Source organism: Hipposideros armiger, unplaced genomic scaffold (assembly GCF_001890085.2).
Source record: "Hipposideros armiger isolate ML-2016 unplaced genomic scaffold, ASM189008v1 scaffold_458, whole genome shotgun sequence".
In the NCBI taxonomy this organism is placed as follows: domain Eukaryota; kingdom Metazoa; phylum Chordata; class Mammalia; order Chiroptera; family Hipposideridae; genus Hipposideros; species Hipposideros armiger.
Window position 1 is genome coordinate 224671 of NW_017731808.1, and position 12841 is coordinate 237511.

General features: G+C 56.8%; 1 protein-coding gene across 1 annotated transcript in view; it reads right to left on the minus strand.

Moving 5' to 3' along the window:
• Positions 1-1643: 1643 nt before the first annotated feature.
• RIPK4 (receptor interacting serine/threonine kinase 4) overlaps positions 1644-12841 on the minus strand; it is a 23393-nt gene continuing 12195 nt past the window's right edge. The window contains 6 exon segments of the mRNA XM_019665999.1: positions 1644-2894; positions 4507-4768; positions 6020-6123; positions 6945-7103; positions 9259-9308; positions 10726-10874. Of these exon segments, the coding sequence (XP_019521544.1) occupies positions 1738-2894; positions 4507-4768; positions 6020-6123; positions 6945-7103; positions 9259-9308; positions 10726-10874 (1881 nt within the window). The 3' untranslated portion in view covers positions 1644-1737.

Below are 12841 nucleotides of genomic sequence, written 5' to 3' on the forward strand. Positions count from 1 at the left end.
GAAATGTAAACCCATGGGAACCTAGGTGAAGGATACTCCCGAGTTCAATGTACTGTTCTTGTAACTCTATAATTTGCAATTATTTCAAAATGTAAAGTTAACAAATGAACGTTAAGAATTATAAACACTTCAAAAGAAATAAAAATGTTGGCGCTGGGAACTTCTTCCATGAAGACTTGAGCATGCCCCTGCTGGCTCACCCGTGTGGAAGGGCCCAGGCTACGGAGGCAGGAAGTCTGAGTGCACCCTTCCCCAGCGTTGTCCCTCCATGTCCCAGGCTAACTCACTGCGCAAGGACTGCCTTTCTGGAAGGGCATGTCCATACCACCCATGACTGCCGCAAATCTTTGGTTTTCAGAGATCAGATTATTTGAGTTTATTTGTAAGAAAAAGTAGTCAGACTTCAAAAAAGTAGAAGAGTGCGTAGCTTTATTTACAATCAGACAGAACCCGTCCTTGGCGCGTTCCGTACGACAGTAGCGTATCAGTAAAAGCACAAGGCCTATTAAAACATAGCCAGTTCTACGCAGTCTGGATATTTCCTGTCATAGAAAAGAAGTATCCTGCCCACAGATTCACATTAACATACACGGTATATTAACATCAATCTCTGTATCATACACCACAGGGCATGTTTGCAAACAGGGCACCTCCTGCAGCAAACTCACTCTAAGAACAGTATTGTGGGGTGAGGGCGGGGAGGCACATGGGACGCACGTGACGACGACGAAAGGGGTGAGATAACTACATCTCTTACAGCTAAGAGTGTGCAGTGAGGGTCCTGGAGCCACCCTGGGAGCCGCACTCGTAGCCTGTTGTGAAGCAGGGCAGAAAGCCCCCCGGAGACCCCGAAACGGCAGCACCGTGCACTGGCAGCCACCTTACTACAGGTCAAAGCTGGAAAGAAACTGACGCGTACAGCAGTGCATCCAACTAGGGAATACTGTTTTCAGTCCAGAACTGAGGCTACAGGGAGTGTTTTAACGACTTAGACATTTGGCTCTACGGTTCCAAACACACTTGATGTGGTAAGAAATGAATGAGAGCAAGACGCATGGTTGGGAGGTGTGTGTGGTCACCACGAGGACTGACCGGAGGACACATGTGGGTATGTAAGAGCTGGTAAGATTGCTATTTGTTTTTAAAAACCAACCTTATTACTTTCTACACATTCCTCACAGACTAGACTATCCAATGATAGAAACATTTTTAAGAGATTCCAAGCAACAGTCGATGCTGTGTTCACCTATGGACAATATTCTACAAAACAAGAATTCCACGAGAACATTCCGAAGCAGGCCGCTTTGCCTGCGGCTGCAAAGGACCACAGAAGACAGCTCCTCCCGCCTCTGCTTCCCCAGGCTGGCTGCTCTGGGGGCTCAGCTCATGACAGGGGGGCTCCATCACGCCTGTGACGGTCACCGAGGGACCGACAGCAGGAGCAGGAGCGCAACGAAATGATTCCGACCCACCGTCCCTCTGACACCAGGCGCACTGATGCGTGGATGGGTCCAGCGCCTTCTAACCCTCTTCGTGCTGAGGGCAACACGCTCACGCGGACTCCGGCGCGAATCAAGGGTCAGCAGCCGCCTGCCTCTCGATGGCCTGAGCGATCCGTGCTACCACCAGGCCATCAAGGTGAGCGGCGCTCACCAGCACAGCATCGCTCTGTCCCCAAGGTGGGACACGACAACGGGACAAGAACCCCGCATGGGGCCCCGGTCTCCGGGCAGCGAGCTAGGTATTGTTCCGCCGGAGCGGGGTGGCGGGGCTCTGGGTCCCCTGGAACTTGAGGCTCTGCAGGTTGACGTGGGCCCCGTGTCTGAGCAGCGTCTCCACCGTCTTGGCGTGCCGGCCGTGGGCGGCCAGGTGCAGCGCGCTGAGCCCCTGCTCATCCGACAGGTCGAGCACGTCGGCGCCGACCAGCTCCTCCACCACGTCGGCGTGCCCGCCCGCGGCGGCCAGGTGCAGCGCCGTCTGGTTGCGGGGCCCCCGGGCCAGCACGTCGGCCCGCTCCTCCAGCAGCAGCTTCACGGTGGCCAGGTGCCCGCCGCGGGCGGCCAGGTGCAGGGCGGTGAAGCCCTCCGCCGTCAGCGCCTCCCTGCCGGCGCCGCGGTGCAGCAGCAGCCGGGCGGTGCTCGTGTGGCCCGTCTCCGCGGCCACGTGCAGGGGCGTCCGCGCGAGCAGGCTGCGCACGCCCACGTCGGCGTGCAGGTCGATGAGGACGCGCGCCACGCGGTAGTGCCCGCGCTGCGCGGCCAGGTGCAGCGGCGTCCTGCCGTCCAGCGTCTGCGCGTTCACGCTCACGCCCGGCTGCTTGGCCAGCAGCTTGACGATGGGCAGGTGGCCCTGCCAGGCGGCGTAGTGCAGCGGCAGCCAGGCGTCCTTGCCGGGCAGGCCCACGTCGACGCCGCGGCGCAGCAGGATGCGCACGACGCTCTCCTGCCCGTGTTGGCAGGCCACGTGCACGGGCGCGCGGCCCTCGAAGTCCACGGCGTCCACGCACGCGTGCTTCTCCAGCAGCAGCCGCGTGCTGCACTCGTCCCCGTTCTGGGCCGCGAAGTGGAGGGCGGTCCACTGGTCCTCGTCCGTGGCGTTGACGTTGATCTTGCGCGCCAGCAGGAGCTCCACCACGCCGCGCACCCGCTTCTCCACGGCCACGTGGAGCGGCGTGGAGCCCTTCCGGTTGGTCAGGTTGGGGTTGGCGTTGTTGAGGAGGAGCCACTTGACGCACTCCTCCTGCCCGGCCTCCGCGGCCAGGTGCAGCAGGCTGGCGCCGCCGTCCAGGACCAGGTCCACGTCCTGGGGCTGCAGGATCTTCATGAGGCGGCTGGTGTCCCCGTTCACCACGGCGTCCACCAGCTTCTTCTTCTGGACGTCTGTGGTGCCGAGATCTGTGGGGAACAGCAGACGCAAGGGTCAGCCGAGGCGGCCGGCCCACAGGCTTCTCCCGAGGCCAGGCCGGGGTCCTGGGCTGGCCCACACCTCCCCCGCCATGGCCTCCAGGTGGCTTCGCTATCTGAACGCTTATATGTGGTGGTGTCCTTGCTGATTTCATTTTCGATTTAGTGCGGAGACCCTAGGCCGGTCAGTTAAGTGTCTCCAAGGGGCTCTTCTGTCAACTTGCAAAATAAAAATCCTTCTAGCCGTCCTGTAGAGTCATGATTAGATAAAAGATGTGAAACTCAGACCCCCGCTTGCTGGGGGTCAGAAACGGCAGTGACGGCTAACAGGAAGGAGGGCAGGCGGGAAAGCACGTGCCAGCAGGAGCCCCCACCCCAGGGACGCCCCTCCAGGGCCTGTCGGCCTGCTCCCAGTGCAACCTCTGAGTGGCATCTTGTGTCCCTAAGATAACTGTGAAAGGACTCGGTCTTCATGACAGAGGTCCCGCTTAACGTAAAAGCCCCACTACATTATCTGGAGCTCCGACGCGCACCACACACGACTCCTCATGAGGAACATGCTCAAGGGCACCACACAGGAGGGCAAAGAAACAGGTCCGCAGTCTGTACTTGGTGTTTTAACCCTGAGCTCTGGGGGTACCAGGAACCTCCTCCCTGAGCATGGAGACAGAGCCATTGGAGAGCATCGGACCGAGAGCATTCTCCCTGGGAAACAGGTCTCTCTTTCCTTTTTAACTTCACCACCACTGCGCACCTGCGGCCAGGCTGCTGAGCCGGGCCCTCCCCCAACTCTGCGTCTTTGTAAGTCATTTTCTCAACCCCAAATGCCCTCTTTTGCCCCAAATATTCCACTCTAAAAATCCCAGGAGGCCCACAGCACCCAGGAAAAGTCCTCCCTTCCAGGAAGAATTACCCAATCTATCAGGAAAAGTGCACACACACACACACACACACACACACACACACACACACACACACGGGGTCGACCCGCTGGCACAGGTGGCAGCGAGGAACCTTCAGGAAGCACCACACCCAGCAAACAGCACCTGGGACAGGGGCAGGGGAAGCACTTTCAAAAACAAAAAGCCCATCAAAATTAACATCGAAAGATCAGGTGAGCTGAGAAGGCTCCCTCCAATAGGCAGGGCGTTAGAGCTTCCACGGAGCCTGCAAGTGAGGAAGTATGGGGGTATTTACCCAGCACCGACAAAGGGGTGCAGGGCTGGCCTCTATAAGAGAGTGTGGGGTTTGACTCATCCCCTGGGCTCACTTGGGTTTTCCATCCTGCAAACCTGAGGTCAGACCCTGCACCGGCGTTGGTGCGGCGAGACCCTTCGGCACAGGCAGGTTCGTAGCTGTTAACATTTAGTGTCACCTGCTCGGCCAGCACACATCTCTGGATTTGGGCTCAGCGAACCAGCCATGCCACTGATACCCAAGACCAGTTAGTGAAGCGATGGAGAAAACAAAGCATTACGGTCAGGTCAAGAACCTGGATGCCTCATTCTTTCCTTCACTTGCTCATAGACGTCACCACACCCTGCCTGCCGCCAGCCCCGTAATCACGCCCACTGCTTCCCAGGGCGCGGGGACCTCCACTCACCGCCCGTTGAAGGCTCCCGCTCGAAAGACAGGGACAGCGACCCCCTGGAGGAGAAGGCAGAATCGACCGAGGACACCCCCGACAGCCTCTTGTCGCTGTTGGCTGATGGTAGCTTGGATTCGGAGGAGCTGCGGCTGAGCTCATCGGGGCCCTCGAGCGTCTGGGAGATGCCCGAGTCCAGCTGGGACAGCAGCTCGGAAAGGCTGTAGTCCTTATCGAGGGTTGGGGCTGAGGCTCGCTTGAGGGGCGTGGACACAGGTGCCTGCAAAGACAGGCAGAGGGGGGTGGATGAGGCTCCAGCCAGACACACAGGGAGGATGGAGGGAAAGGAACACGTGGGCCCTAGTCCTCGGGCGGAAAGACTGACTTGATAAAACACAAAGTTCGGCAGCATGCGGCCCCCCCCACTGCAGCATAGCTCGCAGCATTACCCGGAAGAAGGCGGAATGTGGACAGGCCGCGGAAGTGTGAAACGCAGTGCTGGGCCAAGTCCCCAGAACAGGTAGGCATGGTAAGAAACAAAGGGCGGAGGGGACACTGCGGCTGGGGGCCCGCCCCCACTGCCTACAACGTGCAGCCCCTCCTCGGAGCTGTGCAAGCCTGGCTCGGAGCTGCGTGTGGGCAACAGAAGCAGGTGGGCACAGCTATAGGGACAGCACTGTGACCCAGTCCTTGAGAGGCCTCCCCTGACAGGCAGCGAGGAAGGCAGCTGTCTGGTGAGTGATGCGAGTCTGAGGGTGACTCAGGCCTCTTCCCGATTCACGCCCACCTGACCCCAAATCCCCCCTCTTCTCAGGAACTGCTGATGGGCTCTGATTGGTGCTTTGGTGCAATGAGTCACACCCACTTGGTGGGTACCTTTCTTTTCCGTATGGGGGCTAGTTCATCTCCCCAGGCACCTTTGCTCCCTGGCCTCATGGACACGCCCTTCTATTCAGACAGTGGGAGCTCCAGAAATGTGCACTTATCTCTCAGCCTCACAGCAACGGCGGGGGTGAGCGGCCCAACACCAGATAACACATTATAAAGTGAGTTATCAGGCTTCACTTTACAAGTCTTATTACCGTAAAGGGATTCAGTTAGCCCTGGCATTTGGAGTTTCTTATCACACCTTACATAACCCATGTGGCACTCACTGAACAAATCATTTATGAGACGATCCCCAAGCCAGGAATGCAAAGACCCTCCCAGAGCCCAGGTCCCCTCCCCCAACTGGACCCAGCAGGGGCCTTCCGCTCCCCCGGCTCGAAGAGCATCCACCTGGTGGCTTTTTCTCGTCCCCCATGGGCGCGCACTGTTCATTCATAACCACAGACAGGAGGTGGGGACAGGGCGCACCCTCCCACCGAGCACGGGGCTCCCACGGCTGACTGGTGCGGGACGTGGCTCAGAGGGCAGGCTGGGGGATATGGGGGGATGAGGGGCCCAGACTGGCGAAGAGTTTGCAGAAAGGAGGCCTCAGGTTGGGAAACTCAAGCCCAGCACAGCACAAAGGGGTCCCCGGGCCCCGTACCTCGCTCTTGGGCTCTGGGCAGTCTTTCACATCAAGGTCCTGTGTTGTCTCTTTCACCTCGTCGTCGGGTTTATCACACAGGTCCTCAGTCTCAGAAGTAATTTCTTTTGGGGAGAAAACAAAGGGCATGTCACTTGGACAATGACTTCTGCAGACACTCTCCTTAAATGTGCCATTTGGGTGGGGACAGAAGAGGTGACACCCTGAAGTGTCGACATCTCGAGGACTTGGTCAGTACTGCGATTTCCCACTCTGGCGAATGGAGCTCACAGGTGACCCCCGGGGCCTCCCGTCAGCAACCATTTGCAAGGTCTTGCCAGATTCAGGTAGAAACCATGGGGTTTGTTTCCCAAAGAAGTCTTCCTCTGGGGGAGCCCCGAGGGCATACCCGCCAGAGTGTGTACCCCCGATGGTCAGGGCTCCCAGCACCGGCACGGGAGGCCCCCACCTCATCCATGTTGCCCCCTGTTTTAAATGCAGTGATCAGTTTCAATTCCATCAGGATCACTCTCCAAACCAAATGATATACCAGGTCCCTGGGGATGAGACCCCAAGAAAAGTACAAAGAAGGCCTCAGGCCAGCGGTCACACCAGTCCCTCAAAGATGCATAGCTGTGTGTGAACCTGAGACACCAAGTCCAGGCGCCTCAGGGCATCAAGCCCAGCCCTGGGCTGGAGCCGCCGGCTGGAGTTGACCTTGAAGTTCCAGCCGCCCACGTGGGCCCTGTGTGCAACAGCCACAGGCAGGCAAGGTGGCCAAGCCATTCCCGCCGGGCTCGCCTGTCTCTGCATAGCCTTCCCCACCAGGGCCTGCTCCCCAGCCCTGCCCTGGTCATCTCCTCTGCTCTCTCCTGTGACACCAGCAGATGGGCCACGTGGCGACGTTCGGAAGCCCCGAGCTGGGAGCCGTCTCCAGGCACTCCACCTTGGAAGGTGGGCCGTTGGCGCGGGTCCCCGTGCCAGCACCTCTGCAGGAGGCGCAGCAGGTTACTGCAGGCGCGCGGCCTGGCTCTGCAGACGGGCGGCAGCTCGGGGCGGTGGCCCTTCACCACTTTCACCATTATGTGCAGGATGTTTTTCTCATCTGCAAAGGAAAGGCGCACAAGTCAGGGCAGCTCTGCGGGGCCGGGGGCTGGATTCCTTCTCTTCAGGAGGACACACAAATGTGGCAAAGCACCGGGACAAGCCTCTGGGGTGCAGCCCCCACTCCCCACATGCCGTGGCCGGGGCACCACCAGACTTCCTTTTCAAAGCACTGAGCTTTCATGAAGCCTTATCTTCACAGGGTACATCTGCTCCCGACCTTCCAGGTTTTAGAAACCACCTATGAGCCATCAAACGGGATCTGTGTGTTATACTATATCACACAGCACATCTTTCTGGGCATTGGACTCAAAGGAAAAGCGAGTTCAAAGGAGAAAAACATCTGATGAGACATGTTCCAAAGCGGCCTGTGCCCGCCAAAGAGAGGCAAATGTATAAATCCTGGAATCACACCACCCAGCCCCCATGTGCACCCAAATCTCCCTCCGATGACAAAAATCTTCCTGAAATCCAGTTCCTGCTCCAAAGCACAGGCCCCCACTGGCCTCTACAGCGGGCCGGCCAGGACTCCGGCCTCCTCCCCAAAATTCATGATGTGGGGCCCTGCCTGTCTGTCCTCCTTATCATATCACCATCCTGGTCACAGACGGAGGGGCCCCGATTCTTCCCTCTGCTCTGCCTGAAGCCACAGTGCCCACCAAGCTGGCCTCCAAGCGTCTTGTTCCCACCAGCCCTCCCCACCCCTACAGTTCCCAGCACGCCCACGGCCAGGAGCTCCGCAGTCTGGAGGCAGCGGATGCACCTCAGCAGGTGTGGGAAATTGGCCCAAAGTCACCGACAGCTGCCAGGACTGCACTCTGATGTTTTGTTGCACTTTCCCGTTAAATCTTGTGCAACAACTCTCTTAGGTATCTACACATTATTTCCATGAGAACTCACACTTCCAAAAACCCCAGCAGGCCTTCTAGATAAAATAAAAGTAAACTGAACCACCTGGATGACTTTTTACTGCCAAATGTGGATGGAACAGCTCACAAGACGCCCTGTGCTCCTGCGCCTTGAGCTGCCCTATCTACCTACCAAGCGATGGAGCATGTGGGCCTCCGCTCCTATGAGCACCTGGCCCTGGGTGTCGCGTCCATCAGATAATTTCACGGCCGACTGGCACGCTAACACAATCCAGACCGTGGAGCTCCATGGAGGAGGGGGAATGAGGGAGACCAGGTGATGGAAAGACATATGGACAGGACCCTACATCGGTCTCTACTGCAGGGACTCGCAGACCTGGGGCCACAAGCTGACTCCGACTTGCATTTTTAGGTAGTTTTAGTCAGGCCTCAAAATACTGTGAGTAGCCCGCAGATGCCTACAGAGGAAAAGAAACTCATTGTCCAATGAAGCAAAAAGGTACTTGACTTTCACACTAAGTTCTAGTACCAAGTCAAGGTACAAAGCTCTGAGGACAGAGGCCAGCATCGTGGCTGGAAGAAACACAGCTCGAGAGTGAGCAGTGGTGACCCGGGTGTATCCACTCGTATCAAAACCCACTCACCGATTCTGGACTTGGTCGCCCAACACTGTGAGTGTGCTTCACACGACTGAACTGTACACTTAGAAATGCTTACGATGGTGATTTTATGTGTATTTTATCAAAACTAAAAATGAGAAAATTACCAAAAAGAAAAAGAACCAGTTGGAAACAACCACAACAGGCAAACTCGGAGGCAGAAAGTGGATTAGCAGTTGGTGGGGGATGGAAAATGACCACAGTTGGCACGGGGTTTCCTTTCCAGGAGAACCTTCTGGAAACAGATAGTGGTGGTGATCGTACAGCACTGTGAGTGGTCTTAATGCCACTGAACTGTGCACTTTAAATGGTTAAAATGATAAATTTTATGTTATGTGTATTATATCACAGACACACACAAAAAATTAGCTGACACCTTAAAAAAATCCCCAGTGACCGGAGCCCCTCAGATCTGTGCCTTCTCCCGGACGTGAATCACACCGCAGGGGCGCTTTGTGGGTACAGAGGCCCACTGGTGATGCGGCGGGCCATGGGTCTCCCGGGCAGGATGGAGCAACCCCCGTCCCCCGTGGGAGTGTGGGGTACAGGCACTACTTAAGCAGAGAAAGGACCATGAAGAGTGACCCCCATGTTCCAGGCACCACCTCCAAGAGACGCGTCCACTCACCTGCAAATGGCTTCTTTTGTGTCAGCACGCCCCAGATCACGATGGCAAAGCTGGAAGGAAACCAGGCAAACTCAGTGGGCATGAGCCAGACCCTCCGATAAAGCCCAAAGCGTTCACACACAGCAACACGCTTGAAGCCCCCCACCCAGCTGTCATACCGGGGGGAGAGACAACACAAGATCCTTCTCAAGAAGTTTTTTAAACACACAAACACTTATTGTGGAACACGTCACCAACATTGATAGCTCAGATGTTAAACAATGGACGAAACCCTGCCAACTGAGCTGTGAGTTCCAACAGCACAAGGGAGCCCCTGAAAGGGGGGCCACAGTCAGCTCGTGGGCAGAGGAGCCCACGCCGGCTGAATTTGCCGCTATCTTCCTGCAAGCACTGGGCATCACACGCTGATGGCAGCGCTGGGCGTTGGGGGGACTTGCCCACCGAGAGTCCGTCAGAGAGCCGGACAGAGCCCGGAGAACATGCCGGCAATCCAGCCGAGCTTCCCGGAGCCCGTTTCTGGCTGCTGGGCATTACATATATGTAATATTTAAAATTGCTCTGGATACACCAAACAAAGAGCTCAATCTGATGGATTTTTTTAAAAACAAAACCAGGAGTCCAAATGTTGAGCCAACACCCTGCAGTGGCTATTTACAGAGGCCCAAGAACTCTCCAATGAAAAATAATTGTAATCTGCAAGTTCAAACGTTCAGACTCTCCACTCCAAAATAAACAGAGAATCCTATTCTCCCCAAACTCTACAAGCTGTGACTAGCACCCCTCGCTAAGCACATGCACAATGGTTATTGTCAAACCAGTCAGCCTGGCGGTGGCAGTGACACACGGTCAAGCTCCAGTGCTGGGAGGGAGGGTCACCGTCACTGCGCGAGACCAGAGCCACACGAGGGGCCTCAGAGCGTGTGCTCGCCCTCCCGCCCTCTCTTCTTCCCCAAGAAGTCTGTGATGGAGACCTTTACAATTGAGAAAAGGCAGGCACCCCAGGACTGGGGACTGTCCTCTACTACATAAATCCCACTGACTCTCTGTCAAAGATAAGGGACATGAGGAGGTGTGAGCTGCTGGGCCACAGGGGACTGGACACGGACACACAGACCACTGACAGCAGCAGCCTCTCGGCAGACAAGCTAAAAAACTCACGTTCTATTAAAAACGCCGAAGCTTTTCCAGTGTGGAGGCTGTCGGTCTGATTACATAACTGGCCCTAATGGCACCAGCCATTCAGATCGTCCACCCTTTGTGGGCAGCTCTCACAGGAGATAACTGTGTCCTCGGTACCTGGGGCAGCCAGGACACCTGGGGCGGCCCCTACCCACTGGCTGAAAACCTTACACCCTTTCATTTGGACGGAACCTCCTATCTGATGATTGCAGAAGCCTCTGGGAAAAGTGCCTGTCAGAGCATGAAGACTCGGGGCGCAGGCCCTGGGGGCTGCACACCTGTACACACCTGTACACATCATGCTTGGTGTCGAAGAGCCGGCTCTTCTCTCGGATGCGCTCTGGAGGGAGGTAGGCGATGGTGCCGAACAGGCCGTCCATGCTGAGGTCGTGTGAGTGGGACAGCCCGTGGCACTTGGCCAGCCCGAAGTCGGAAATCTGTAACACAACAGTTGGAGGGAGGCTCAGCGAGCTTCCCGGGGGGGCGCATACGGAGCGTGGCATCAGAGCTGCCACGGCAGACGCCTGGTCAACATCCCTCCCCTGCAACCTTGGCCGGTGCAGCCCATGACATGGTGGGACAGGCACATTCAGGAACCACACCTGAGAGCTGTGACCTGTGCTCCCCTGGGTAGGTGGGTACGTGGCCCAGGAGGTGCCAGGTCTGAGCCATGAAGAACGTGAGGGATGGTGGGACCGTGGAGGGGAAGGGAAGATTATACTTCGGGGAGGAACGCGCCATGAGTGAGAGCTCCAGAACGATCGTCATCGTGTCTGCCCCTGTGGCCACCAGCCGCGTCAGCGCAAGGGGAAAAAGCAATGCCTGGAGTTTCCGGGCTGGCCGACGCCACGTGAGAAGCGAGGCCTGCCAGGCCCGGTGCTACGGCAATCCAGTTATGCAACCGTGCCAGCTGGGCAGGCGGGCGAGTGGCAGCAAGTCCTTTAAAGGGAGCTGCACCTTTTGAAGCCCTTTAAAGTGAGCAAAACACAACGCCATGCAGCCTCGTCTCCACCTGGAACGTTCTGTGATCAGCAGACGCTTGCCGCCTCCTGTACCCAGTACATGACACCCAAATAAAGGTCCGATACACATCTCTACCCACGCGGTCTGCCAGCCTGGGTAGCACCGGGACCCCAGCCACTCAGGGCTCCCCGTGGACCCCCGCCTCAGTCTCCTTTGGGCAAAGGAGTCCTGACAGCTCACGGACACCCACAGTGGGGGAAGTGAAGTCACACAGACTCCTGGGAAGTGGAGGCACCAGCTGCCCTCGAGCCCCCGACCTGGAAGCCACCAAAGCACTGTGTGTGGGACCAGGCCACGCGCGCTGGCATTAAGGGCTCAGGATCCGCAAGGAAAACGGCCCCTTTGTCTTCTCCTTCAAGGTGCATGGATTCCTTTAAACCTCCTAACTAATTCCAGGCTCCTCCTCAAACACACCTACGGAGCGATGGGAAACGGGGCTGACTCAGGCCTTAGCTCTGGGCGCTCCATGCCAGCTCACAAGATGAGCCAATGGCCTGGCGTCATCGTCGCTGAGGGCGGGGAGAAGTTATGCCTGGACACTCAGTCCTCCAAGGGATCTCTGACCACATCTGTGGGGAGGTGACGGGAAGCAAGTCTGCAGGAATGGACCTGGCCCTCCGTTTCTGCGGTCAGGCTGGGCCAGGACAGGCGTGGGTCCACAGGAGAGGCCAACCTGGCCATTTCTGGGCTCCTGGCAGCTGTCTGTTCCCTGGCCTTCAAGCAACTCCCCACTCTAGAAAGGAAAGCGCCAGTTCCCAGAATAAAGCCATCATGTCGACCCTGCAAACCCACAAAGCAGCTCACGGGCACGTGGGCACCCTGGCACCCAGTACCCCTAACTCGTTGGCAGCCTTTTCTCTTAATTTCTGTGGTTTTCAGACATAGCCAGTTGCCTCAAAATGGACTTGGTGGAAGAAAATAAACATAAATTCTATGTAAAGGCTCTAGCATCAATATGCAAACTCAGAAACCAGGGCGGTCTATTGGCTGCTGACCTCCCACCCACAGGGTTTTCCTCCCTGTGCTGCCCAGGGCCTGCCTCCCGGCTCTGCCCCTCGACAGTGACAGTGGGCACTCTGTGCACAGCAAACAAAGGAGACTCAGGAAGGGCAGGTCAGTGCTGTACCGCGTTAGAGGCAGGTCACTGTGGACCACGGGAGAACAGGACCCTCAGCCCCCCTCCAAATGCAGTCTCGTCTGGGCAAACTGGGCCACAGTGAGCCTGAGGTTTTCAGCTACACTATTTCCTCTTCAACTTGAAATGGGTCTGCTATTGCTACATTAAAATTAGTATTTCAACACTGCTACTTAGCCTATTTAATATATATGTTAAGTATTACTTTAATATTAAGCGTCTTTAATACTTTGCAAAGTAGCCGCT